The sequence below is a fragment of the Phoenix dactylifera genome, unplaced genomic scaffold (assembly GCF_009389715.1).
Source record: "Phoenix dactylifera cultivar Barhee BC4 unplaced genomic scaffold, palm_55x_up_171113_PBpolish2nd_filt_p 000407F, whole genome shotgun sequence".
Lineage (NCBI taxonomy): Eukaryota > Viridiplantae > Streptophyta > Magnoliopsida > Arecales > Arecaceae > Phoenix > Phoenix dactylifera.
The window spans coordinates 99,251-124,150 of record NW_024067848.1 but is presented as its reverse complement, the minus strand read 5'-3'; the positions used below and the strand labels follow the sequence as shown (position 1 = coordinate 124,150).

The following is a 24,900-nucleotide window of genomic DNA, read 5'->3' as shown; positions in this document are numbered from 1 at the left end:
CAATAATAATAATAATAATAATAATAATAATAATAATAATAATAATAAAATATCACTATAATCTGCCAGCAATTGTTGTTTAAAATAACACCATTCTTTTGCCTTCTCACAGAGTTGCACTAGCTTAAGATGGTCTATTATAAGCAATTGTCTTTAAAAAGATTTTAAAAAAAACATTATAATAAATCATGGTATACGTAAAGCAAATACCAAAATATATGTCATCGATCATCGGATTACATGTTTAACTAAATCTCACATGATCACAAATGCAGCTGTGCTATACTCTAGTAATTATCAGTAATAGTAATCATTGGGTGCTTTTGCAACTGGTTTCAGTTTTTGCACATGCCATACTCATAAGCCTCTATTTCAATTTCTGCACATGCCATCCATACTCCTGCACCTGTTCATCAATCTGGAAGAAATGGACAACTTGAATCCGATCACCAAAATCCAATTGATGCACCTTTTCACCAGTTATGACCATCACCACTAGCTGAGCTTCTTAGGCTTCTAGAAGTCCTGCAAATAACAAGGTCTCTCTTAGGGTCAGTCATCATCTTCGGCTTAAGCTATGATTCAGAAGACACCAAAATTTTGGTTATAATTCCATGTCAATGTCTCAACTGACTTGGTTCTAACTATACTTCTAGTTAAAACAAGTCTCATCATCCTCATCAACAACTCAAGGATCAACCTAGTAAAATATCCATGTCAAAAAATAAATCTTACCCACAGACTGATGCTAGGGCTACCAAGCTTACGAAGATTAGCATTTTCGTTATGCTTTTTAACATCATCGGATTAACAAATGGGAGGAAAAGAGTTACACTTCTAAACATCTTGCTAGCTTGAGTAGAAGTCCTGCTAATAAGATGCATGCAGACCTGACTGGATATAAGATGGATAGCGGAAATTCCATGCCAAATTAGATAATCATATCTACATTTTCCCTTGCAATTCCAGGCCATCCATATGAAATTCCTAAACTTCATAAGGTCCAGATTTGTTTAGAAGGTTACTACAACCACCCCGCTATACATCAAATCCCCTCAATTAACCTGTGTCTGTGCTAATGTCTACTGCATTCCACCCAAGATTCTAATAGAGTTTGATTTTCATATACAAAAGCTTAAAGTGACAAGCATCTATCAATATAAAAGTGATAATTTATCTAATCAAAGAGATTAGTAGCTTACTGGACTTCATTTTTTTTTATTTCAATTGTTTATTTTTATCTAACCATCTGAATCAAAAAGCTACTTCTATAGCCTGAACTTTTACAATGCAACCTTGGATTCAAGAGTTGGCAATAAGATGGGGGATGATATATCTAGAAGAGGACAAGCAGGTAGCAGAATCAGTTTTCTAGACTGGTCCAAGATCATGCCCCTAATGCATTGGATGGCAACGGTCAGTTTTTCCCCAGGGTGAAGAATTAATGGGGATCAAATAATAGACTCGGGTGGTCCAAAAAAAAAAAAAATATTGAGCCATTGCAGATATGAATGTGGTCAAATGTCTCCATATGGACTTAGTGCCTTACAGCTCAACTTCCGTTAATAAGCTCATTCTATGATCTCTACTGGAAGCACAACCACCCTGGTACCATGCCAATTTATTTAACACACAGAGAGAGACTTTCTGAGTTAGGTCTTCCCTAACTCTTACAATCAAAAAAAAAAAGAAAAGAAACACAGAGAGACGTACATAAACCTCAACTTTAATGAACTGTATAAAATGTGATACATGTGGAGGTGGGGATACCAGCGTGGGTAAAGAATCAGATGGTTCAGATGGTGCATACCAGCACACAGCCTAAAGCAATATGGTAGGACCAGAATGTTCATCTGAGAATAATCCAAATTAAGCTGATTAGTATTAATATCTTTGAGTAGCCAAAATGTTCATGGGAATTTGCAGCTACAGAATTACTAAATGCCGATTGCATAAATTGTCAATCGTAGAGGCAAATAGTTTATTTTAATAGCTATAACTGGTAGAAGACCATATCAGCATCGGCAACAAAAGAAATCAAAAGAGACAGAATGAGAGTGAAAGAAATGATGCTAGTAAAATATAAACTCTGAAATTTCAAGCGTGGAAACTAGGGTGACACTACTTAGGGTCAAATATTGTGTTAATTTTCTATAGAAATTCTTATTGTTTGTGTCTCAAGGCCCAAAAAATAAGAAACTGTAAGAAATATTTGTAGCACCAAACACAGAGATCTGTAACCTTCTAAGTTGAACCTTAAGCCTCTCTCATTACCGATGTTTAGCATAGTAACTTACCTGATTTGGATAGGATTAAATAAACAATTAACAAAACAGCAACCAGCTTTCCGCCACCCTCCCACATCCCGAACTCAAAATATGAACTATTTTCCATAGTTTACACCTGAAGATCCAGATTCATGTTATACCGTACCAGCTCGTGCTGGTGTGTATTACCAGTACAGAACTGGTACAACAGTAGGGGGGTGTAACGAGTTTCAATACAGCGAACTGAATCCCATATCCGGCACATCGACACTATACCAAGATGGTCTCGGCGTGGGATCCAGTACCAAGATTGCAAACCTTATCGAGATTGATCGTTCATATGGTGGCTATGCAATCATAAACTCATAAATGAATGGGACAAATAGTTTATCAAATTAGATTGACTATTACCTGTAAGATGTCATAATTGTCCAAACTCATTCTTAAGAAAATTGTTGTTGAATAATGGACTGTGATTCCTCAACTAGCCTCTTCACCACTTCACCAGCAGGCAGAATCTCCCTGATAAGCGCCACGCCTTGACCAGCATACATGACCATGCTATCAATATCACCCATTGTTGTTGCATTTGGAACAGTACCGGAAAAACGACGTATGTCTTTTTTCTGCAAAGAGAGTCTGTCAGTTTAAGAAACAACCATTATCCTATACCATGTCAATATATCTTAACAGGGCAAAAAAATGCAATGAATTTTTGAGAGTAAAAACATCATCACATATATGCATGACATCTGCTATTTACACTAATGCCAACAATATTGAGTTGAATGGTAATGAAAATGCGAATACCATGAGTTGAAAGTTGGTTTTGACATTACAAAGCTACAGAGAAAAACCATGGGGCCTGTCACAAGAATATTTTTCCTACTAAATTAAATAGGCTTCTAATGGAAGGACAGGACAGAAGTAAACTGAATTACATGATCTTTGAGCATTTGAGTGGCTTCCCTAACCACATGAACTGATAACTACTTGGCAATGTCCAGAGATTCAATTGAATGCCGTGTCTTCCAGATCCAAATTGATTTCAGAGTTCATCAGAAAAGAGGCATGGAATCACCATAACAAAGGTCTTAATCTAGGCCATTCAATGTGGGACTCCTCATAAGCTACAGACTAAAGATGACATACTTAAATCCCTTTTCATAGTAATGATAACTTCTCCAACCAGTCTTGTATGCTGAATAAGCATACCTTCATCAGAGAAAGTAACTCACATATTTTCAGTTTATTTTCGTAAAAGCAATTAACAGGATGATCTTTCTCTTTATTTTTACTGGACCCTACATAAAAAGAACCACCCTTTCAGTTGTTTTCATGTATTGTTCAAACTATCAAAGATATTGAAGTGTGGTGAGGGAGCCCTAGTACCACTCAATCATATCTGAATTTATTCCAAATTCTGTATAACATATTGTTACCCTAATTTTTCACCAATGAATTATTCCTGCAAGAAGAACTTAAAAAATGGAAGAGCCCTATTGCAATTGTTAAAGGTACAAATATAATGTAACAGGTACAAATACAACATATCAGTTGCCCTACATAACAATCTAGATATGTATAATGGGAGGATGGTTGTTCCAGCATCCACAATAAACTGTTAAGTACATCTTATAAACCATAATTTCAAAGAGATGGCCCATTATTCAATATGAACAGCTGCATAGCATGCAGGATAGAAAGATATAAGCATAACTTATGATACATAAACTAACTCAGACTTCTCATTGTACCAAAAAAAAAAACAGTAGTGCATCAAAGCATGAACAGAGTTGCTCATCTCTTTGTTCTAGGAACAGCTCCTTACTAAAAAAATTATTTTTTATCAATTGCAAGCAAAGAATCACAGTTCCTGAAATGTGTTAAAGGATACCAATTGGATGTCTCATATTTCAAATGAAAATTTTACAAATTTATCTACAGCTAAAAGGGACTTACCATGCCATGAATTACTGAATGGCCTATGACAGGCTGGTTTTCCTCATTTTCATGAACTGGGAGATGCCTCCTGTCTATGAAGAAACGTGTTTGCAGTACACGATGTGGAGCACCAGGCCACCTTGACCGACCAAATACATTGGTGTACTCAGTTTTATCAAATTCCAGTAGTTTTTGCTTATATGAAGGATGTGCAAAGCTTTCAACAGTAGCAACGAACCTGCATATCAAAGATACCATACATGGGTAAGCAAATGCAATGAACTTAAGACGACTGTTGAGCCTTGCGCGTACAAACATATGTATGCACATGCATAGGTATGTTAGAAACACATTTACACAGACACACATGCAGGCAGGCAGGCAGGCGCGCGCGCGCGCGCACACACACACACAGAGAGAGAGAGAGAGAGAGAGAGAGAGAGAGAGATGAAAACAGCATGCTGTAGACCTAGTTCCAAGGCAGACACCCTGAGCACCAAGGGCCAAAGCAGCAACATAGCCGCGGCCATCTACAATACCCCCGGCAGCAATGACTGGGATATCACAATCTGAAACCAAATCAACTACTCTTGGCAACAACGGTATCAATCCATCCTGTAGAGAAAACAGATAAAATGCCAAGAGACAATAACCTAACACTCAATGATACTGTAAGTTCTTCAAACATTCAGGAGACAGCAATAGCATTTCCATGAAAGCAAGCATATATACATGCATATGAAGATGAAGCTGAAAAAGGTCCCTCAACAAAAGCTGAAGTCATAACAGCAAAATGCTTCACAAGTGGCTAAACTTTTAGCAACTAGTGCAGTGGGATATTTATGTGATGATCAACTCAGGAGAGTCATCCCTCCCCTTTCTCTTGCATGCCCAAGCCCTTCAAGCAAACCACCCAACAGAGTTACCTGATATGAATCAATTGCAGGCAAATCTAAATTATAGTGAAACTAACTATCATCTCGACATTTGCACAGGACATGCTTTATACCTATTTAAATCTAAACAAGTATGATGATAGTAGATATCAAGCTTTTGGCTGACTTAAATTTATATGTATATATGGCAGAAGAAAACATTAATTTTTATCTCTCAGAAAAAGGCACAACCATGTCGTTAATTTCATGCACCAGGAAAAAAGAATATATATATATATATATATATATATATATGTATGTATGTATGTATAATTATAATTTTTCAGCTAATGGAGATAACATGCTTTGCCATCTTGCATTGCCTTAAGTCAACATCCAATCAGCCCACTTGGATTTCAATCATTTCAAGTGGTACACAGCGAGTTGTAGTTCTAGTCAAACATTCTTCAGAAGATAAAACTATATAACAAGCTTCTGCTGAGTTTAAATTTCATGATATTTGCAATCTGCAGATAAACATAGAAAAATATCTCCAATTCTGAACTGGTTAATAGACCCCATTTCACAAACCCAATAGTGCATAAAGCATCTCATTATACAACATGTTTTATTGCATTAATGCTGACATTAACAAATAAGCAAAAAGTTTTCATGTTACACAGTCAAACATGCCCGTAAATAAATGAGGCATCAAGTACAGACAACATGTTGCATAAATAACAGTAAAGCTTTATAGTCCAACACCAATATAGTGTATTAGTTTATCCATAACCCAGGAAGAGGGGATATGCTGGTACAATCACCCATAAGAATATATGCATGTTTCTTCTTCTTACTTATAAATGAAGTGCAGCTTAGACTTGATATTCCCGTAATCCTGTGTTGGACAACAACAAAGATAACAGGGAAAAGTTGGAATTAAAGCAATCACTTCAGGGGTCCCGGACAGAGCTTATCCTAGAAGTGTTGAAGAAAAATCAAAGCAACAATTTCTGACCAATGCTGTGGCAACACAAATTTAAAGGAATTGTCTACTTCACCTCATTCAACAATGTACCCCTCTCACTATCTCCACCACACCAGAATTCACCAAATTCATGCGTGATATCTAAAGTAAAAGGAGATCCCAGAAAACAACAAATAATTAACAAGTCTCCTTGCCTCCATTTGAGACCCATCCATGCAATGTTCTCATGCACAGACATACCATAACCACCATAATCTTCCCAATATTAGTTACATTTTATCCTCTAATTTTCTCCAAAAATATTCCAGTTAACCAGGTTAACCCAATTCCATTGTCCCCAAAGCAAACTGGCCTTAGTACAGCCATAGAGATGATTCCAACCATAGTACACCATTCCATACGACTAGATCGTATGGATCATGGTCTGACGAACAGGCCCATACCGGCCGGTTCGGGCCGTATCAGACCGGTCCGGCGTGTAACCGGTACGTCGGAGCCGTAGAAACCGGTACGTCAGAGTTGAGGAAGACGAAGTTTAGGAGAGAGAGAACAGGGAAGAGAGAGAGGGAGGAGAGGCCTCTGCCGCCCGCGGAGGGCCGTGGATGGCTGGCGAAGGCCGAGGGGGGGCGGCGGAGCCCGCGAGGGTGTGGGAGAGGCCGTGGGGGGCGGCGGAGGCCGAGGCCGCGTCTCCTGTTTCTTTCGAAATAGGGGACGCGACCGCGGAAAAAAAAATTAGGAATTTTGAAGTGAAGTCGAAAACCGATTTGCCGACTTCACTTAAAAATCCTATATTTTTTTCCGCAGCCGCGGCCTCGGCCTCCACCGCGCCCCTGCGGGTTCCCCCGCCCCCCTGCAGGTTTCGCCGCCTCCCCCCCAACCTCCGCCGGCCCCCCGCGGCCCTCCGCGGGCAACCTCTTCTCTCCTCTCTCCCTCCCCCGTTCGCTCTCTCGTTCTCTTCTTCTTCCCCGCCGGAGCCGGGGAAGAGTGTTCCAATTCGGTACCGATTAAACTAGTACGATCGGTACGCCTACCGGTAGCGGTACGACAAACCTTGTTACGGAGTAGAGGTGGGCATTGGGCCGGGCCGTGGGCGGCCCGGCACGATACAGTAACGGGCTGTGCTAGACACGGCTCATAAAAGGGGGTCGGGCTGGGTTAAGGATTTCTGGCCCACGGGCCGAGCCCGGCACGGCCCATAAGGGCCTGGGCTGGCACGATTCGTGGGCCAAGCACAGCACGGCCCGCGGGCCAGCCCGGAACGGCCCATAAGGGCCTGAACCCTTAAGCAAATGACGAGGGGAAGGGAGGGGCGATCGAGGAAGACGAGGGGGGGCAGCTGAAGGGGGAAGATCAGAGGGAGAAGGAGAAGAAAGTGAATTTTTTTTTTGGGGGGGGGGGGATCGGAGAAGATGAAGGAGGGGGAAGGGGGGCGGGGGCAGCAGAAGTGGGGGAGGAGAGGGACAAAGGGGGCTGGCTAGGTGGAGGCGGAGATGCGGGTTGGGGCGGAGGCGGAAGCGGCGAGGTGGGGCGGTGCTGCGTGCATGCAAAGGATGGCAGAGCTTTGCGGCGGCAGCGCAACAGAAGAGCTCGGGTTGGCGGAACTTTGTGGTGGAGAGCTCGAGTTGGCGGTTGCGGCCGTGGGAGCGGGCGAGACGATAATGCTGGCGGCGGCGGAAGCGGCGGGCCTGGTTGGCCGGGGAGACGGCGATCTCAACGGCGGTGGCGACGGTGCGGATGCGGCGAAGGGTGGGGGCGCTGCGGCGGTCGCGGAGAGGAGGCCACGGAGGGAGGAAGATGAACCAGAAACATGTATTTTTTTTCTTTTTTTTCTCTCTTTTTTTCTTTTCTCTCTTTATTTCCTTTTTTTGGACAGACGAGCCGTGCCTGGGGCGGCCTGATTCATTCAATAGATCTGGTCGAGGTGATTTTCGTTTACCAGTGCGTAGGTGGTCTAAGTTCCGTGCCTGGCATGGCCCGTGCCGGCCCGGCATGGCCCGCCACCCCATGGGCCTAGGGTCGGGCCGGGCTTAGCCTTTAGGTTAAGCGGGCCGTGCAGGCACGGCCCGTTTAATAACAGGCCGGGCCAGGCACGGCCCGTTTGGTCTGTGGCCGGGTGGGCCTGGGCCGGGCCGGGCCCGGCACGGCCCGATGCTCATCTCTAGTACGGAGTATACCGTATCATACCATTTTGGTACCAATATTTGGTATGGAAGGTATACTGTCACTAGGTACACCGAACCAGCCCCATACCAAGTGTACCGACACAATGACAAGGTGGCACCAATATAAGACCTGGTACCAAGATAGCGTACCTTGATTCCAACTATATTCACCATTGAATAATACAAGAAAAATATTCTTGACATGATAACCTTCATCTCTTTCAAGAGGCTTTGCCCTATCCTTTGGATTCAATGTTGTTGCTGGAAATTGGACCCGGGGGCGGCCGTCGGCTGAGGAGGAGGAGCTCCGGGAGGGCTTGGCGAACGGCGGTGATCCAGCGATGTGCGGCGTCCTCCGGGGGACCTGCAAAAAGCCGGTGGCCGGGCTGTCCGGCGCCGGCCCTCCGACGCTCAAGTCAGTGAGGGCAAGTGTATGAACGGAGGTAGAAGTAGTTAGGATTTTTCTTCCTCCCCCTCAAAATGGAGAAATTCCCCTTTTATAGAGGGGGCTGGGTTACCTGTGATGTGATGGGGCAAACAGCCTTTCGTACAATTGGGCATGCGGTAGAAATTAATACTCGATCATGTGAGTCAATGCTGTTACTGTAAGAGATTAGGCCAAAGCTCTCAAGCCCTTGTGGAGTCATGCCATCATTCGTAGCCAAGCGGGCTTGCCGTAAGAGGCTTGATGTCCGTAGGCAACTGAAGCCATACGCTTTAATTGTTGAGTGAGCTGAGTGCCTGCAGGGGCCATACACATTAATTGTTGACGAGGACAAAGTGTGGCCTTTCGGTCGCGCCGCAGGGGGGAATGTGACCTCAGCGCGTAAGTCGGGCGTCTTCGGGTTGGTGGAACCGTTCGGCTGCTTCCGGGTCGGAGGGGGTCTGCTCGGTCGGCCCCTGCTCGGAGGGGGTCTGCTCGATCGGCCCCCGCTCGGAGGGGGTCTGCTCAGTCGGCCCCCGCTCGGAGGGGGTCTGCTCGGTCGGGCATAGCGACATTTTCCCCCAACACTACCCTCCGACTTCCGAGCTCGAGCTGCTCGCAGGATCGAGTGCGGGAAGTAGTTTCGGTTATGGATTAGAAAAATTTTGAATTATCGCGCGCTTCAAGGCGCCTTTAATGGGCGGCGTCTTCTCTTTCGGAAACGCTTTATTAGAGTACCTTTTCGCTTTTCGAAGCGTCCTCGTGTCGTGGGCTCATGATGAGACCGCGCGATCCGACGAGACGCTTCTATATTCGAAGCGTCGGGTCGAATTGAAAGCAGTGCATTAATTCCCAGGGTTGACACGCGTCATGATCTGGGCGGGGAGCAGCACTCCGCTTCGCAGATCTGGGCCGTCAGAGGGGTTTATATATAAATCCCTCCTTGGCCGTTTTCCATTTCTTTCCCATTGCCTTCGTCCTCTTCCCATCTCCTTCCCAGTCCGAAGCAGCCGATTCTCCATTACTTCCGGTGAGCTCCCACAGGTGTCCCTCTCTTCATCTGCTCGGAGCCAATCTTCTCTCCTCTCTTGTTTTTTTCCTTTTCTTTAATGGGTCTTGGTCCGAGTGAAATCGGGTCATCAATGAGCGAGTTGGAGGTTGAGATGGTCGAGGAGTGGTTCTTTCCTCAGCGAGGGTTCCGTTTGGAACCCGCTGGGTTGGGGGATCGGCTAACGAATCCCTCCGTAGGTCGGATCGGAGTGTACTTGGAGGCACTCTGGGCCGGCCTACGATTTTCCTTCCATGGGTTCGTGAACGAGTTGCTCGGGGAGTACCAACTTGTCCCTGTGCAACTTGCTCTGAATGCATGGAGGACGATCATCGGGTTCCTGTCATTGTGTATGGCATACGGGATCCCGTCTTCCGTGAATGTCTTCCGGCGGCTCTTCATGTTGAAGTCCAACCCGGAAGACGGAGAGTGGCTCTATATCGCCCTTCGGACGGGTCGGCCACTCTTCCAGAGAGCTCCGTCGTCTATTCACGATTGGAAGAAAAAGTTTTTCTTTTTGGATTCCGAGCGGACGTGGGGGTTCGACCCTAGGTGGAGGCCGAGCCGACTCAAGACTGCCAACAAGCTACCCAGGCTTTCCTCGCACGAGCAGGGGATTCTTGACGCCGTTCGCGGCCTCGGGGATGGCATTCTTCTGAGTGGCCTCGTGAGTGAGGACGCTTTAGTCAATGTCGGTCTGAGCTCGGCGCGTCCTCAGGGTAAGGGCGGTAATAGAAAGGCTTCCTTCTCTTTTCTTTTTTTTTGCAATATCTTGCAACTTATCTTGCTCGTCCTTGCAGATATCGCGAAGATGGTGACCAAGAGCGAAGCTCTGTACGCTCGGTTCCGGAAGAGAGCTGCCGAGCTCGGAGGAGAACCGCTCGAACCGAAGAAGAAGGCAAAGGACTCGGCTGACGGGGCCGCTGAGAAGAGCGCTCCTCAAGTCGACCCCTCCAAAGATGCTAAGAGGGGAGGTTCGAGCTCCGAACCCGGGAGCTCAGGGGGGGCGCTGTGGCGCTCGCGTGCCCCGTGCCGGTCTCGCAGACTCCTGGTCGGCCTCCCGTCCGACCCGAGGGCTCGGCATCCGAGCCGGGCAGCAGCCAAGGGGCTGCGAGGCCGCCTTCGCCGGGGGCGACAAGGTCTGGCCTCCCCCGACCCGTCGGAGAACGAGGGCCAACAAGAAAGGTGGTCCTATGTTGTGGAGTGGACGGTGTCCGAGGGCGACTCAGCCCTCGAGAATATCGAGACGGCGCGGCAACTTTTCCGCGTTGCGCTTCTTCCAGCCGACAGGGCGAAGATTCAGGCTATGAGCCTGAACCAATTTTTGGAGTCGACTCGCCTCTTCGCTGTTCGGGTAAGTCTTTCATTTACTGTCACTTATTCCCTATGCTTTTAGCTCTGATGCTCTAATTTAATTTTCGGCCTAATTTCTGCCTTGGTCGCAGCACCTTCACGAGGTCGAGACGCTGATCTCGCTCGGGGCGGATTACAAAGAGCGGGCCCGTCGGAGTTCACGGGCACTGGACGAGGCCGAGCGAAAGCTGGCGGAGCTCGAGCTCCACAAGAAGAAGCTCTTGCTCAGAGTAGGCGCCACTGAGGACGAAATCAAGCTCCTATCGATGGCGCTCGAGGAGGAGAAGGCCGCTCATACTCTGGCTAGATCAGAGTTGCGGGCCGCCGAGGCTCGCCTGGCCGAGGCGCAATCTCTGCTCGCCATCCGCGAGCAGAGAGCAAAGGAAGCGGAGCAGAAGGCCGAGCGGCTCGAAGCTCGGGAAAAAGAGGCCCAAGAGCGGGCTCAGGATGCCGTCCGGCTTTTCCGAGAATCGGAAGAGTTTCAAGAGCTGCTCGAGGAGGAAGCCGTGAACGGCCTTATCCAGGGGTTCAATGACTTCCGCAATCAACTGCGCCAGCTCTGCCCCGATTTTGATCCCAGTTTACTTCAGCCCGGAGCTGGAGTCGAAGGCCTCGGGGCGGGGTCGTGCGAAACGGCCGGAGAGGCAGTTCCAGAGGCTGCCCCAAAGAAGCTGCTCGGGGAAACGCTCCCGAGGGTGTCGCGGCTATCCCCGAGGTCGCGCCCGAGAGCACCGAAGGCGGCGTGGTCGGGGCCACTGCCGAAGGAGGTCCGGCGGTCGAGGCCATCGAGGTCGTCGAAGTCGAGCCCGGAGAGATCTCGGCTGAAGATACCACAGCACCCGCCCCTTAGGGTCTCTTGCATTTTTTCTCTCTTTTTTTTTGTAACAAAAGGTTAGCTCTTGTCTATTGCGCGGCTGAACCTTAATTTTGTACTTAGCCTCCGGGCTTTTGAATAGAAATATTCCTTTTCAGCTTTGTTCTTTTCGTTCTTTCACAGATCACTCTTTGGCTAACGTTTCTCCAAGGCCTTTGAGCTCGTCCGAGTTCTTAAACTCGAGCTCGCCAAGTCCGTGTTCGGGATGTCTCTGCTGCTCGGGCTCTCGAGCCGCTGAGGCACTTTGAGCCCCCCGAGCTAGCCGAGCCCCTAGGCTTGGGCCGCAGTTTCGCGGTTATAGAGCTCGGGGCCCCAACTGTGGGGCGTCGTGCTCCGATCATCTTATTAGGTTGCTAGCTTCTAGCTTCCGGCTCCTATCATCGAACCCCCCGGGCTCGGGATTAAATTTCACCGAGCTGCAGAACCGAACTAGGGTTCGCGCGTGCGGGTTCGGCTAGACTCCAACTCGTAATCGGCTCGGCGGAGGACCCCGATATTTTCATTTAAATATCCAACACAAAAATAAATGAGATGCGTATCAAATAGGACATAGGCGCCGATCAGGGCGTACCTTCTCGGGGATATATGCCCCGTGCCGCGAATTGCTCAGGGGTACCTCAGCTCGTTGTAGGGGACGACCTCAAGCTTAATCCGAAGCGTGGGGTCGTAACCTTTTGGGCTCGTGCATAGAGCTGTCGCAGGCCTCAAGGCGCCCAAACCTCGATCGAGGTATTTGATTCCGAGATCAAACTTCGATAGTCGATGGAGATCGAGGCGAGCTCGGTGGATGATGGAGACCGAGCCGAGCTCGATAGATGGAGATCGAGCTGAGCTCGATAGACGGAGATCGAGCTGAGCTCGATAGGTGGAGATCGAGCCGAGCTCGATAGAGCAAGGGCTGCATCTCGAATTTTTGGATGACCACAAACATTTATTTTCGGGGAGACCGTGAGGGTACTATCCCGTCATCCCGAGGTCGAAGGGTCTGGGTACGCCCTGTCGACACTTGGGGCATCCCGACCTTGGTCGAGGAAGTGCATGTGGGGGACCGCGAAGGTACTACCCCATCTTTTCGAGTGTCGAGGGGTCTGGGGACGCACTGTCGACACTTGGGGGCATCCCGACCTTAGTCGGGGTACTTAATGGAGATCGAGCCGAGCTCGATAGCTGATGGAGATCGAGCCGAGCTCGATAGCTGATGGAGATCGAGCCGAGCTCGATAGCTGATGGAGACCGAGCCGAGCTCGATAGATGGAGATCGAGCCGAGCTCGATAACTGTATCTCGAACTTTTGGCCGAGGCGCCCGGGATTGCCCGGCGTCAATTATAGTATCCTAGCGGGATCGCATAGATTATCTAAGAGTCACAAAATTTCTTATTAGGAGAAGCACGATCATAAATAAAGGATAGCAAAAATTACTATGAAGAGGATAAATTCATACTCAGAACAAGGAACCCCTTGGGGTCCTATTGATGATACACCCGGAGGTTTTCGGAGTTCCAACTTCGTGGAATAGGGGTTCCTTCGAGGTATTTCAGCTTGTACGCTCCGGGTCGTTGGACGCGCGCGACCCGATAGGGTCCTTCCCAATTCGGGGCCAACTTCCTTTGCTCGGTCGGCTGGGAGACTTCAGCTCTTCTGAGGACGAGGTCCCCCACTTTGAAGGATTTGAGTTTGACCCTGGCGTTGTAGTATTGCGCCGCCTTTTGCTGGTATCTCGCCAAGCGAACTCGGGCGGCTTCCCTCGTCTCCTCGATGAGGTCTAGGTTGTTCCTGAGTTGCGTAGCACTGGAGTTGGCATCATAATATTCTACTCTCGGAGAAGGGAGTCCGATTTCCAACGGGATGACGGCCTCCGTTCCGTATGTCAAGTTGAAAGGAGTCTCGCCGGTGGGTACGCGGAACGTAGTCCGATAAGCCCACAGGATGTTGTATAAGTCGTCGACCTACTGTCCTTTGGACTGGTCGAGCCTGGTTTTGAGTCCCTGCAAAATAGTACGATTTGTTACCTCGGTTTCTCCATTTGCCTGAGGATGTGCGACCGAGGTGAAACGGTGGTCGATGCCGAGCTTCGAGCAGAACTCTCTGAAACGAGCATTGTCGAACTGGCGGCCGTTATCTGATATGAGAATGTGGGGGAGCCCGAATCTACAGATTATGAACTTCCAAACGAAGTTCCGCATCTTCTGCTCGGTGATCCGGGCCACCGGCTCAGCCTCGACCCACTTTGTGAAATAATCAATGAAGACGATCAGAAATTTCCTCTGCCCGGTCGCCAAGGGAAATGGTCCTAGGATGTCAATTCCCCATTGAGCGAATGGCCAGGGGAAACTGATCGAGGTCAAAGGGGCTGAGGGTCGGCGCTGGATGTTGGCGTTCCTCTGGCATCGGTCGCATCTCCGAACAAAATCCAGGGTATCCTTCTGGAGCGTTGGCCAATAGTATCCCTGGCGCAAAATTTTGTATGCCAGTGCCCGGCTTCCCAAATGGTTTCCGCAGATGCCTTCGTGGACTTCACGCATTGCGTAATTCACCTCCGACGGGCGAAGACACCTGAGCAGGGGAGAAGTAAAAGATCTTCTATAGAGCTTGCCTTCATACAGTATGTACCTTGAGGCTAGGTGCTTGACTCTACGAGCCTCACGCTCATCGTTGGGGAGGACTTCATCCTGTAGGTAGCTAACGAGCTCATCCATCCAGCTTGGCTCAACATCGATACAAAGAGCTGGTTCAAGCTCCTCTATGCTGGGGATCTAGAGGTACTCCAGTGCCGCTGCTTTTGGGAGTTCGCTCATACGGGAGGACGCCAATTTTGATAATTGGTCGGCCCTGAGATTCTCCGACCTGGCAATATGTTGGATGTGAAAAGAACTCAGAGTCGAGGTGAGGTGTCGCACTTTCTGGAGATATTTTTGCATTGTCGGCTCCCTTGCTTCGAAGTCCCCCAAAATTTGGCTTACAACCAATTGGGAGTCGCTGAAGGCCTTCAAGTTCTCGACCTTCAGCTCTCTAGCTAGCTTAAGCCCGGCTACGAACGCTTCGTATTCCGCCACATTGTTAGAGGCGGGAAACTTAAGGCGTAAAGCCTGCTCAGCGACCACTCCATCCGGACTGGTGAGGATGAGGCCCGCTCCGCTACCCCCCGAGTTTGAAGAACCGTCGACATGCAAAGTCCACATCGAGTTCGGGGTCTGCTCTGCTGGTGCAGGTTCGAGCTCGGCCTCGTCTGGCACAGTGCACTCGACTATAAAATCAGCGAGTGCCTGCGCTTTGATCGCTGGTCTGGGTCGGTATTCAAGGTCGAACTCTCCGAGCTCGATGACCCATTTTGTAATTCGACCAGCGCGATCTGATCGCTGCAGGATTTGTTTTATTGGCTGGTCGGTTAGTACGGCCACCGTGTGAGCTTGAAAATAAGGCCGGAGCCTTCGAGCTGAGACGACCAGGGCGAAGGCGGTCTTTTCCAGTTTGAAGTATCGGGTCTCGGCACCCCTCAAAACCCGACTGGTGTAATATACCGGCTTTTGGAGCTTGCTCTCCTCTCGAACCAAGACCGAGCTCACTGCTACAGAAGAAACGGCTAAGTATAGGTAGAGGAGCTCGCCCTGCTGAGGCTTCGTGAGCAGCGGAGGAGAGGCGAGAAGGCACTTGAGCTCCTCGAAGGCTTGCTGACATTCCGCCGACCATAAAAAGTTCTTTGGCTTCTTGAGAGCCGCAAAGAATGGAAGACAGCGCTCGGCCGATCGGAAGACGAATCTCCCGAGAGCTGCGACTCTGCCTGTAAGCCGTTGCACTTCCTTGACTGTCCTCGGGGGCGTCATCTCTTGGAGCGCTCGGATCTTCTCAGGATTGGCCTCGATTCCCCGCTGTGTAATTACGAAGCCAAGGAACTTGCCCGAGGTGACTTCGAACGCACATTTGGCTGGATTGAGCTTCACTCGGTACCTTCGGAGTGTAGAGAATGATTCACTGAGGTCGGTCACATGATCTTGCGCCATTCGGCTTTTCACCAACATGTCATCAACATAGACCTCCATGTTTCGGCCTATTTGGTCTTTAAAAATTTGGCTGACCGACCGCTGATAAGTCGCTCCAGCATTCTTTAGGCCGAAAGGCATAACTTTGTAGCAATAGGTGCCCCCGTCGGTGATGAAGGCCGTCTTCTCTTCATCCTCCGGTGCCATCCGGATCTAGTTGTACCCTGAAAATGCGTCCATGAAAGACAATAATTCATATCCCGAGGTGGAATCCACAAGTTGGTCGATACTAGAGAGCGGGAAGCTATCTTTTGGGCAGGCCTTCTTCAGGTCGGTGTAGTCCTCGCACATGCACCATTTTCCGCTAGCTTTTCTGACAAGGACCACATTGGCGAGCCACTCCGGATAAGATATCTCCCGGATGAGGCCGGCCTCAAGGAGCTTGTCAACTTCCTCGGCTGCTGCTCATTGTCGCTCTGGGGCGGCACTTCGCTTCTTCTGTCGCACGGGCTTACAGGTTGGCTTTACTTGGAGTCGGTGGACCACGACCTCCGGATCTATCCCTGGCATTTCAGCGGACGACCAGGCGAAGACGTCCATGTTGTTCCGCAGGAAGCTGATAAGGCGATCTCTCTCGCAAGCATCAAGGCCGGAGCCGACCTGCACGGTTAGCTCGGGACAGTTTTCACGTAAAGAGATTTGGATGAGCAGTTCACCGGGCTCTACCCGCTTCTTCTTAGGGCCGACCCGCACCTCTAAAGTTTCGTCCGAGAGCTTGCTATTTGGCGTTAGAACCGATACTTTGGCTGGTTGCTTTGCCTCATGGGTTGCCATGTAGCATCGCCTTGCTACCGTCTGGTCTCCACGGACTTCGCCGACTCCTTGGCTGGTGGAAAATCGCATAAGCAGGTGGCAGGTTGAGACCACGGCTCGAAGAACGTTGGTCGTCCAAGGATGGCATTATAGGCCGAGGGCAAATGCACTACAAGGAACTCCATCCTCACGGTACTTTCTCGGGGAGCGAGCCCGACCGTGACCAGGAGGTCGATCTCGCCCTCTACCGGAACGGAGTCCCCAGTAAATCCGATCAGTGGGGCATGCATCCTCCGTAGTTGCTTCTCTGTCATCCCCATTCTTGAATAGGCATCAAAATACAAAACATTCGCCGAGCTTCCATTATCAACCAGGACACGTTTTACATCAAACTTGTTTACAACCATAGAGATGACCACAGCATCGTCATGGGGGGTTTCAACTCCCTCCAAGTCTTCGTCCGAGAACGAGATGGTTTCGGAGGCGCGCAGGCGCTTCGGGGTGGTTCCTTCCTCTGTAGCTCCTCCGACCGGGGCTCCGCCTCGAATGGTGTTGATGGTGCCGGCGATGGGCCTGTTGGCATTTGGATCTTCGGACTTTGCGGTATTCTCCACTGGCCTTTTCTCTTCACGCCGGTTCCGTACAAACCGATCGAGCACTCCCCGGTGGATGAGCGCCTCGATTTCGTCCCGAAGTTGGAAGCAGTCCTCCGTATCATGGCCGTGGTCCCGGTGGAAACGGCAGTACTTCTGGGGGTTACGCCAGGCCCCGAGATCTCGTCTCGGGGGCGGGGGCCAGAAATAGTCCCGGCCCTCGATCTCCATGAGAATCTCGGTCCGAGGAGCAGTAAGGGGAGTGTAATTTTCGTACCTTCCGTTGGGTATGCGGGGCCGCGGCAGAGATCTCGGCCGAGGTGGGGACCTTGGTCAGAGCGGTCCCGGCAGCCGAGCTGGATTCTTCAGATGAGGCGGGTTCTTGGCACGGCGCGGAGATGGGCTTCTGGGACGGCCGCGCTCCTCACGACACCTCTGCTTTTTGGAGGTCTGCTCGGCCCCGCTCCGTCTAGAGGCAACGACTTCCTCGGCTTTCGCATACTCCGCGCCCGAACCAGCATCTCAGTGAGGTCAGCAGGGAAATTCTTCTCGATGGAGAAGAGGAATCTATAAGACCGGGCCCCAGTCTTCAGTGCTGACATGGCAATTGACTGGTCAAGCTCCCGGACTTCCCATATTGCGGCGGTGAAACGGTCTAAATATTTCCTGAGGGACTCTCCCTCCTTTTGTTTTATATCGAGGAGGGAGTCTGAGGTCCGCCGCTGGGGTCGGCTGGCAGCAAAATTGCTGGCGAATTGCCTACCGAGCTGTTCGAAAGAGGAGACGGTGCTAGGCTTCAGCCCGGTAAACCAAAGCCGAGCTGCTCCTCGGAGTGTTGCTGGAAAGGCTTTACAAAGCATGGCCTCCGAGGCTCCCTGCAGGGCCATTAAGGCCCGATAGCTTTTCAGGTGGTCAAGGGGGTCGGTTCTGCCGTTGTAAGGCTCCACCTGGGGCATCTTAAACCTTGGCGGGACCGACTCATCTTCGATTTGTTGGAAGAAGGGGGACCTCGCGGTGAACTCGAAGTCGCCATCGCGTCCCAACCTCCTGCCGTGGAGCGCCTCAATTTGGCGCTCCAGCTTCTCGACCTTCTTGTCGAGCTCGTCGCTCTGGGGGATCACCGCGGCGGTCCGCTCCGGCGCAGGTTGCCCTGAGACTGACTCGGCTTCTGACGGTTGTGGCCAGTCACCAGGACCCCTCACCGGGGGTTCCCTCCAGGGGGAGGCCTGAACATGGGGATCTTGGCCTTGGAGGGGCAGTCCACTTACAGGAGGCACCGGCTGAACTGGGGCCTGAGGGAACGGCGCTGTCGGGACACCCCTGGGCTGCAGGCCTTGGACAACAGCGGCCAAGGCCTGGACCTGCTGCACCAGAGCATCAAACTGCTCCGGCCGAACTTGGGGAGTCGAATCGGCCGGAGGGGATGAGTTCTGGACAGAGTGTCTAGGGCTAGGCAGAGGACGTCGAGAGGCATTAGAAGCTTCCTTGCTTCTGAACTTCATGGTCGCGACTCGGTCCCTTCCTCTAGCGCCAACTGTTGCTGGAAATTGGACCCGGGGGCGGCCGTCGGCTGAGGAGGAGGAGCTCCGGGAGGGCTTGGCGAACAGCGGTGATCCAGCGATATGCGGCATCCTCCGGGGGACCTGCAAAAGCCGGTGGCCGGGCTGTCCGGCGCCGGCCCTCCGACGCTCAAGTCAGTGAGGGCAAGTGTATGAACGGAGGTAGAAGTAGTTAGAATTTTTCTTCCTCCCCCTCAAAATGGAGAAATTCCCCTTTTATAGAGGGGGCTGGGTTACCTGTGATGTGATGGGGCAAACAGCCTTTCGTACAATTGGGCATGCGGTAGAAATTAATACTCGATCGTGTGAGTCAATGCTGTTATTGTAGAAGATTAGGCCAAAGCTCTCAAGCCCTTGTGGAGTCATGCCATCATTCGTAGCCAAGCGGGCTTGCCGTAAGAGGCTTGATGTCCGTAGGCAACCGAAGCCATACGCTTTAATTGTTGAGTGAGCTGAGTGCCTGCAGGGGCCATACACATTAATTGTTGACGAGGACAAAGTGTGGTCTTTCGGTCGCGCCGCAGGGGGGGAATGTGACCTCAGCGCGTAAGTCGGGCGTCTTCGGGTTGGTGGAACCGTTCGGCTGCTTCCGGGTCGGAGGGGGTCTGCTCGGTCGGCCCCCGCTCGGAGGGGGTCTGCTCGGTCGGCCCCTGCTCGGAGGGGGTCTGTTCGGTCGGGCATAACGACATTTTCCCCCAACAAATGTATAAGAGCCATTCCCCTTCTAGTTCTTGCTTACATCCAACTAATTCCCATGGGTCATCCATCTTCCCATCTTTGTCTACAAAAATACCTCAATTTCAACCATGAAGAAGATTGACTAAATCTATTACAATATTAAGCTCATCTATCTCCACCACCGGTCATCATTAGAGAAAACTCCATCCCTATATTTTTTTCCCTAAAGTACCTATAATTTATTCAAAATACTCCAAAATAAGTACCATATGATCTAACACTTAGGAAACTGAACCTGAAATCCCTTCTAAACATCGAAAAAAATCCTAAGCCACTCAAATTTTGTGTGACCTATATGAAGGATTTCAAAAGTCATGCACTATCATGATTAGAAATCCACCCTTATCTACATCCAATACAAAGCCATCAACCAAATTTGTTTTGAAAAACAACTATCCACGCCTTCTAGTTCATTTTTATTTGCTTTTCTTGTTTTTATTAAATTTTCCTGTTACATTTTCTTGCCTCACATTATAGCATTTAGTGGACAAGCTTAGGAGTCATCCTAGGGTAAGTGGTAGTAATCAGATTATTCCTTTTTGCCTCCACTTAAATAATCAAAGGAAGCATCTCCATTGCTAGGTCTTGTAACACTATTATGGTGAGGTTGCTTCCTTACTGATGTAAGACAAACAAATGTGAACTTTTAGTAGAGAATCATGAATACAATAATAATAGAGTACACGATTCTTCTTTTTTTTTTTTGATACAAATGATTCTCCTTTTCTATTCCATGGAAAATAGCTAGAACATAACATTGATGACCAGAGGTGTCTTCCATCTTTCACTAGCCTCTTGAACAAGCCTTCACTAGAGTTGCACCGCCAAGACAACAGGAATCACAACAATTGAATTAATGATGCACTATGCTTAGTCACAAAAATGCACCAATTCATCTAGCGAAATAGTAAAACAAATTTAATTGGTGTATATAATGCAAGTTCAAAAAGGACAAAGTACTTATTCTACGATGGCAACATGCTACATGAAGGGGATTGGATGTTCGGACAAAGCATTCATAGTATGAACATGCATCTTAACATGAACATAACATCTTCACATTTTGTGCTTTCTGAATTACATATTTTTACCTGATAGACAATGTACACTAAGGTTGCCTGTAGCTCATTTATTTCAGTGAAAGACTGATTAATATTCTGTCCAATTTTTAAGTTGTATCGCTCGAAAAACTTAAATGTTATTATCATTAAATTTGAGTTTTGAGCTTTTGAAAATATCATTTATGCAAGTCTAATACATACTCTTCTGCATGTATACAAGCAGAAAGATATCTGATCAACTGAAATGACTGTAGCACTGCATGCCAGCAAGTCACAGAACTAATATTTTAAGTTCTTATTCATTTTAACAAATGGTAGTTAGTTGCAGCCCTAGATGTCTGGTCATACCTGGCCAATAATGTGTCCTCCAGCCTCTCGACCTTGAACAATAATTGCATCGACACCAGCAATTTTGGCTTTCTCTGCATCTTCAAAAGATCCAACCTATATAAGAAAGCAAATAATCAAATCACGTAACTACGTGAAAACTGAAGAGCCAGCCTTAATAATCCTCTTTATTACCTAATGTTTCAGAATCTGTTACTAGCTTAAACGATATTCAAGCAATGAATTAACAACATGATTTGGGAAATGAGATGCCTTCCAAATCACAAATAATTATAAGTACTGCCTTGACAACAGATTGTAGCAATAGAGAACGTTAAACATGTAACATTACATCTCACTAGTAGAAACATTAAAGCAAATCCTGAAAATTTTGCTTAAATGTCAAGCATCATGCTCATCAGGAACATAAAAGAAACTGTAGTAATGGTAAATAATCACAAAAGACTAATACAAGTAAAGGAGTCGATGCAAGTTACAAAATGTTAAGAAGTCATTCCAAAGTCATCAAATAATACAGAGGATCTGCTGTGAGACAGAAAATACATGTGTCATTATTTCTTGAAAGGCTAATGAATGCCATAGAGGTTAATGGAATATGCTTGGAAAAGTGATGAGAAAGAATAAATGCGCAAATTCATAATTCAAGACTCAAGGAATAGATAGGTTGTATTGCAACACAATGACTGCATGACGACGCCATTAGATATGATATAGAAAGCGAGGGTGCAAAAGATAAAATTAAATGAATTCCTTTTCATTCAGATCCCCGAATGCATGCAATGAGGGAATGGCATGCACTGGGTTACAGACCAGGTATTCTTATAGCAAGCTGGGGAAAGTTAAATCCTTGCCATAAATGATTCCATTTTTTGGCAGTTGGCATTATAAATTTGATATATCAATCATTGTCAAAATTGGCACCTGAGCAGACAGCCTGTGCACTGTTTTAATTCAAACATATATGAATTTTTTAAATCTGTACTTCCATGCTCTATAGTGTTTCTGATATTGTGATTGAAATAAACTTAGGTAGATAAATTGTTAAAAAAGCCTGTACTTAGAAAGGTCTACTGCTCCTTCTAAAGAAATGTTCATAATAGAAATGACTAAAATCTGATCAGACTACAGATCATAATAGAAAACATGAAACCCTTAAACGACACCCTTATCCTGTACAATTGTGAAAGAGAAGTTTTCAACCAAGTATAGCTATAGCCAAGAGTTTCAGACAACCGGTATACTGCATAACTTGAAACTTTAAATATATTTCTTTTGTAAGTTATGAAGCATAAACCTTCATGTACAATTAGTGTTACTGGACGAACATGTACAGACGAGAATGGTGAATTCCAAAAACTGAAGAATTGGATAAGTGCACTTACCTGGTGAATGACTTTGACACCTGCTTGATGAGCTTCAGATACAAGCTCTCTTGGGTATTCTCCCCAGGAAACATGCAATAGAGCAACCCCTTCATCCAATATGGCCTTTATATTTTCCTTGTGTGGGAATGCTAGAACAATGCCAACCCCAAATGGTTTGTTTGTCAAGGTTTTTGTTTCTTGTATGAGCTCCCTCAAGTATTCAGGTGCTTCCTGGCAAAGATTAAAATATTACCCTTCATGAGATGATTACACTCTGCATTGAATCATACAGTAAATTATGAAATACCTTCTTAGTAAGCATGATAGATAATATATAAAATGCTTAGAAACCAAAATCATATGTTAATCCCTTACCCTAAGGATCAGATCATCCCGAACATAGCAGTTTTAGTAGCATAACACAATGTTTCAACTTAGTTTACAAGTTAGAAGCATCCAAAATAGGTGAATTTTGATTTGCATGTGCTTTAAAGTGCTTCGATCAAAATCAGTGATCCAAATTATCAACATATATAGCCTACCAATAGAAAAGAAAAAAGAAATCACACTTACCTTAGTGGTACTGTCCTTTTTGGAAATTTTTTAACACATAGGCTTAGATCTTAAAAAAATCTTTTTTTCATTTCCAAGTATTTATATTCAATGTCATGGATTCTGATATAGATCATCCATCACTGATTTAACCAAACCTGACTTATTACCCTCAAATTTGTCAAACAGAGACAAGTCTATACCCTAACAAACAGATTACATGTTACGCGCGTCACACATATAAAACGTAGCTTGTCATTCAATTGGAGAGCTGCACATGCACTCCAAATTAGATTCTACAAGACACTTCTATTTTCTTCATAGGAGCTTTTTCCTCTGTGCCGCCCTTTGACGAAATATTCAATACTATCAATACATCCACTCAATGTCCTTCCTAACAGCCAGTGCATGCAGTGCTGATCCTAGTGATCTATTTAGTGCTTTTTTTTGCAGATCTATTTAGTGCTTGAAATTCTAAAAGTGTAGCTATATTTGCAGTACTTACTCCCCTATTTCTTCACCTTGTCTATAGATATTCAACAAGCGATGCCTAATATCGCATTATGGATCATTATAAACCACAAAATTGGTAGGTTTCAGCCGCTGAACTCATTTCCTTCCATCATCCGTTCATCTCTCAAAGATTTTTTTTTAAAAATCAAGATTTGATTTGTACCAGAGAAATTAAATAACAGTTGCTCTAAACTAATATAGAAAGTCCCCACTTCTCGATTAGAGCAAGCCCATCAGTTCCTTCCCTCAGCCAGCAAACCAAAACCATAGATTACAACCAAAAAGGGGGGCACCTTTGGAAACAAAGGAGTTCTTTTATATATATGGGAGATGGGTCTTGATTAATCGACGATAAGTGAACAAAAATTTGGGCCAAAAACTAAAAGGAAGGGGGCTAGAAGGGGGTTAGAGGAGGAGCGATACCCAGTCGGGGGCACGGAGGATCCCGATGCCGCCGGCATTGGCGACGGCGGCAACGAGCTCGGGGCCAGAGATGTCGGGGCCGAGGGGGCCCTGGACGACGCCGTAATCGAACCCAAGAATCCCTCTCCAACCCATCTCGAGAGGAGGCTGGGGAATAGCGAACGGGAGAGAGGGGAAGAAGAAGAAGAAGGAGGAGAGAGAGAGATGGAGAGCGGAAGAATCCCAATCATGTCTGCACGTAAGCAACGACGTCACTGGCCGCGGGGCGGCGCAGGCGCCAATTAGAATACGTAAGATCCCAGCAGCCGGTTACGAAGTTTTGTCCCACCTAGGATGTCAAATGTTGCGCTGCAGGCTCAATGAGAAGATATGGGAAACCTCGATCTCGAGCCATTCGAACACCGATGGGCCGGCCCATGTCGAGATTGAGGTACCAGGAGCTCTAGAGGCAGCTGTTTTTTTTTTTTTCCTTGTAAATCGGCCGCTTAAACTGCTCTACTAAGAGCACAGCCAGCTGCATCAGAAGCAAAAAAAATGAGGACTGCTGAGTCTACAGAAACTCTTCCGAATGATAAGAGGCAGCTGTTTTTCGGTAGGCGTCATCTTTATTGCAGAGCAGTCCGCGGACTTGCATAGCTCGGACCATCTCCTTCACCATTGCAGAGGTCATCAGAGCTGAATCGAACTCTTAGATTGACCACCTCACGGTCTAGGTCCTAGAGGCATGAACCGGAGCTACTCTTATATAGAGGCACGGACGGCCCTGATCAAAACGCCGGTTCGGCTACCCAAGCAGATTCAGCCAGATGTCAGCTCAGGATATAGCCTTGATCGAGATGACGACGTGACTTCTGTTGCTCGAACTGAAATGCAGCTAGACCTCGAAAGTGGGGGGGGGGGGGGGCAAGTGATGGGGAAAATATTGGACACCTCGACCTCAAACCAAACCCACCTCTCCAATCTCGGTACAAACTGAGGTGAACGACTTCGGACCTAGCCGAGGAGCTGACCAACTGAGAAGAC

At 47.7% G+C, this 24,900-nt stretch overlaps 1 protein-coding gene across 2 annotated transcripts; it reads right to left on the bottom strand.

The window, feature by feature from the left end:
- Nucleotides 1–72: 72 nt before the first annotated feature.
- Nucleotides 73–24,090, bottom strand: LOC103720184 (NADH:quinone reductase). 2 transcript variants are annotated; one of them, XM_008809781.4, is made up of 7 exons: nt 23,878–24,090; nt 22,408–22,620; nt 21,026–21,121; nt 4,681–4,826; nt 4,230–4,449; nt 2,679–2,893; nt 73–525 (listed from the first exon to the last, which is right to left on the bottom strand). In XM_008809781.4, the coding sequence occupies exons 1-6, from the start codon at nt 24,010–24,012 to the stop codon at nt 2,711–2,713; spliced, it is 993 nt and encodes a 330-aa protein (XP_008808003.3). In that variant the 5' UTR covers nt 24,013–24,090; the 3' UTR covers nt 73–525; nt 2,679–2,710. The 2 variants fall into 2 exon arrangements, with proteins under 2 accessions (XP_008808003.3, XP_038974688.1); XM_039118760.1 differs by lacking the exon at nt 73–525 and adding an exon at nt 1,585–1,853.
- Between the last annotated feature and the right edge of the window lie 810 nt (nt 24,091–24,900).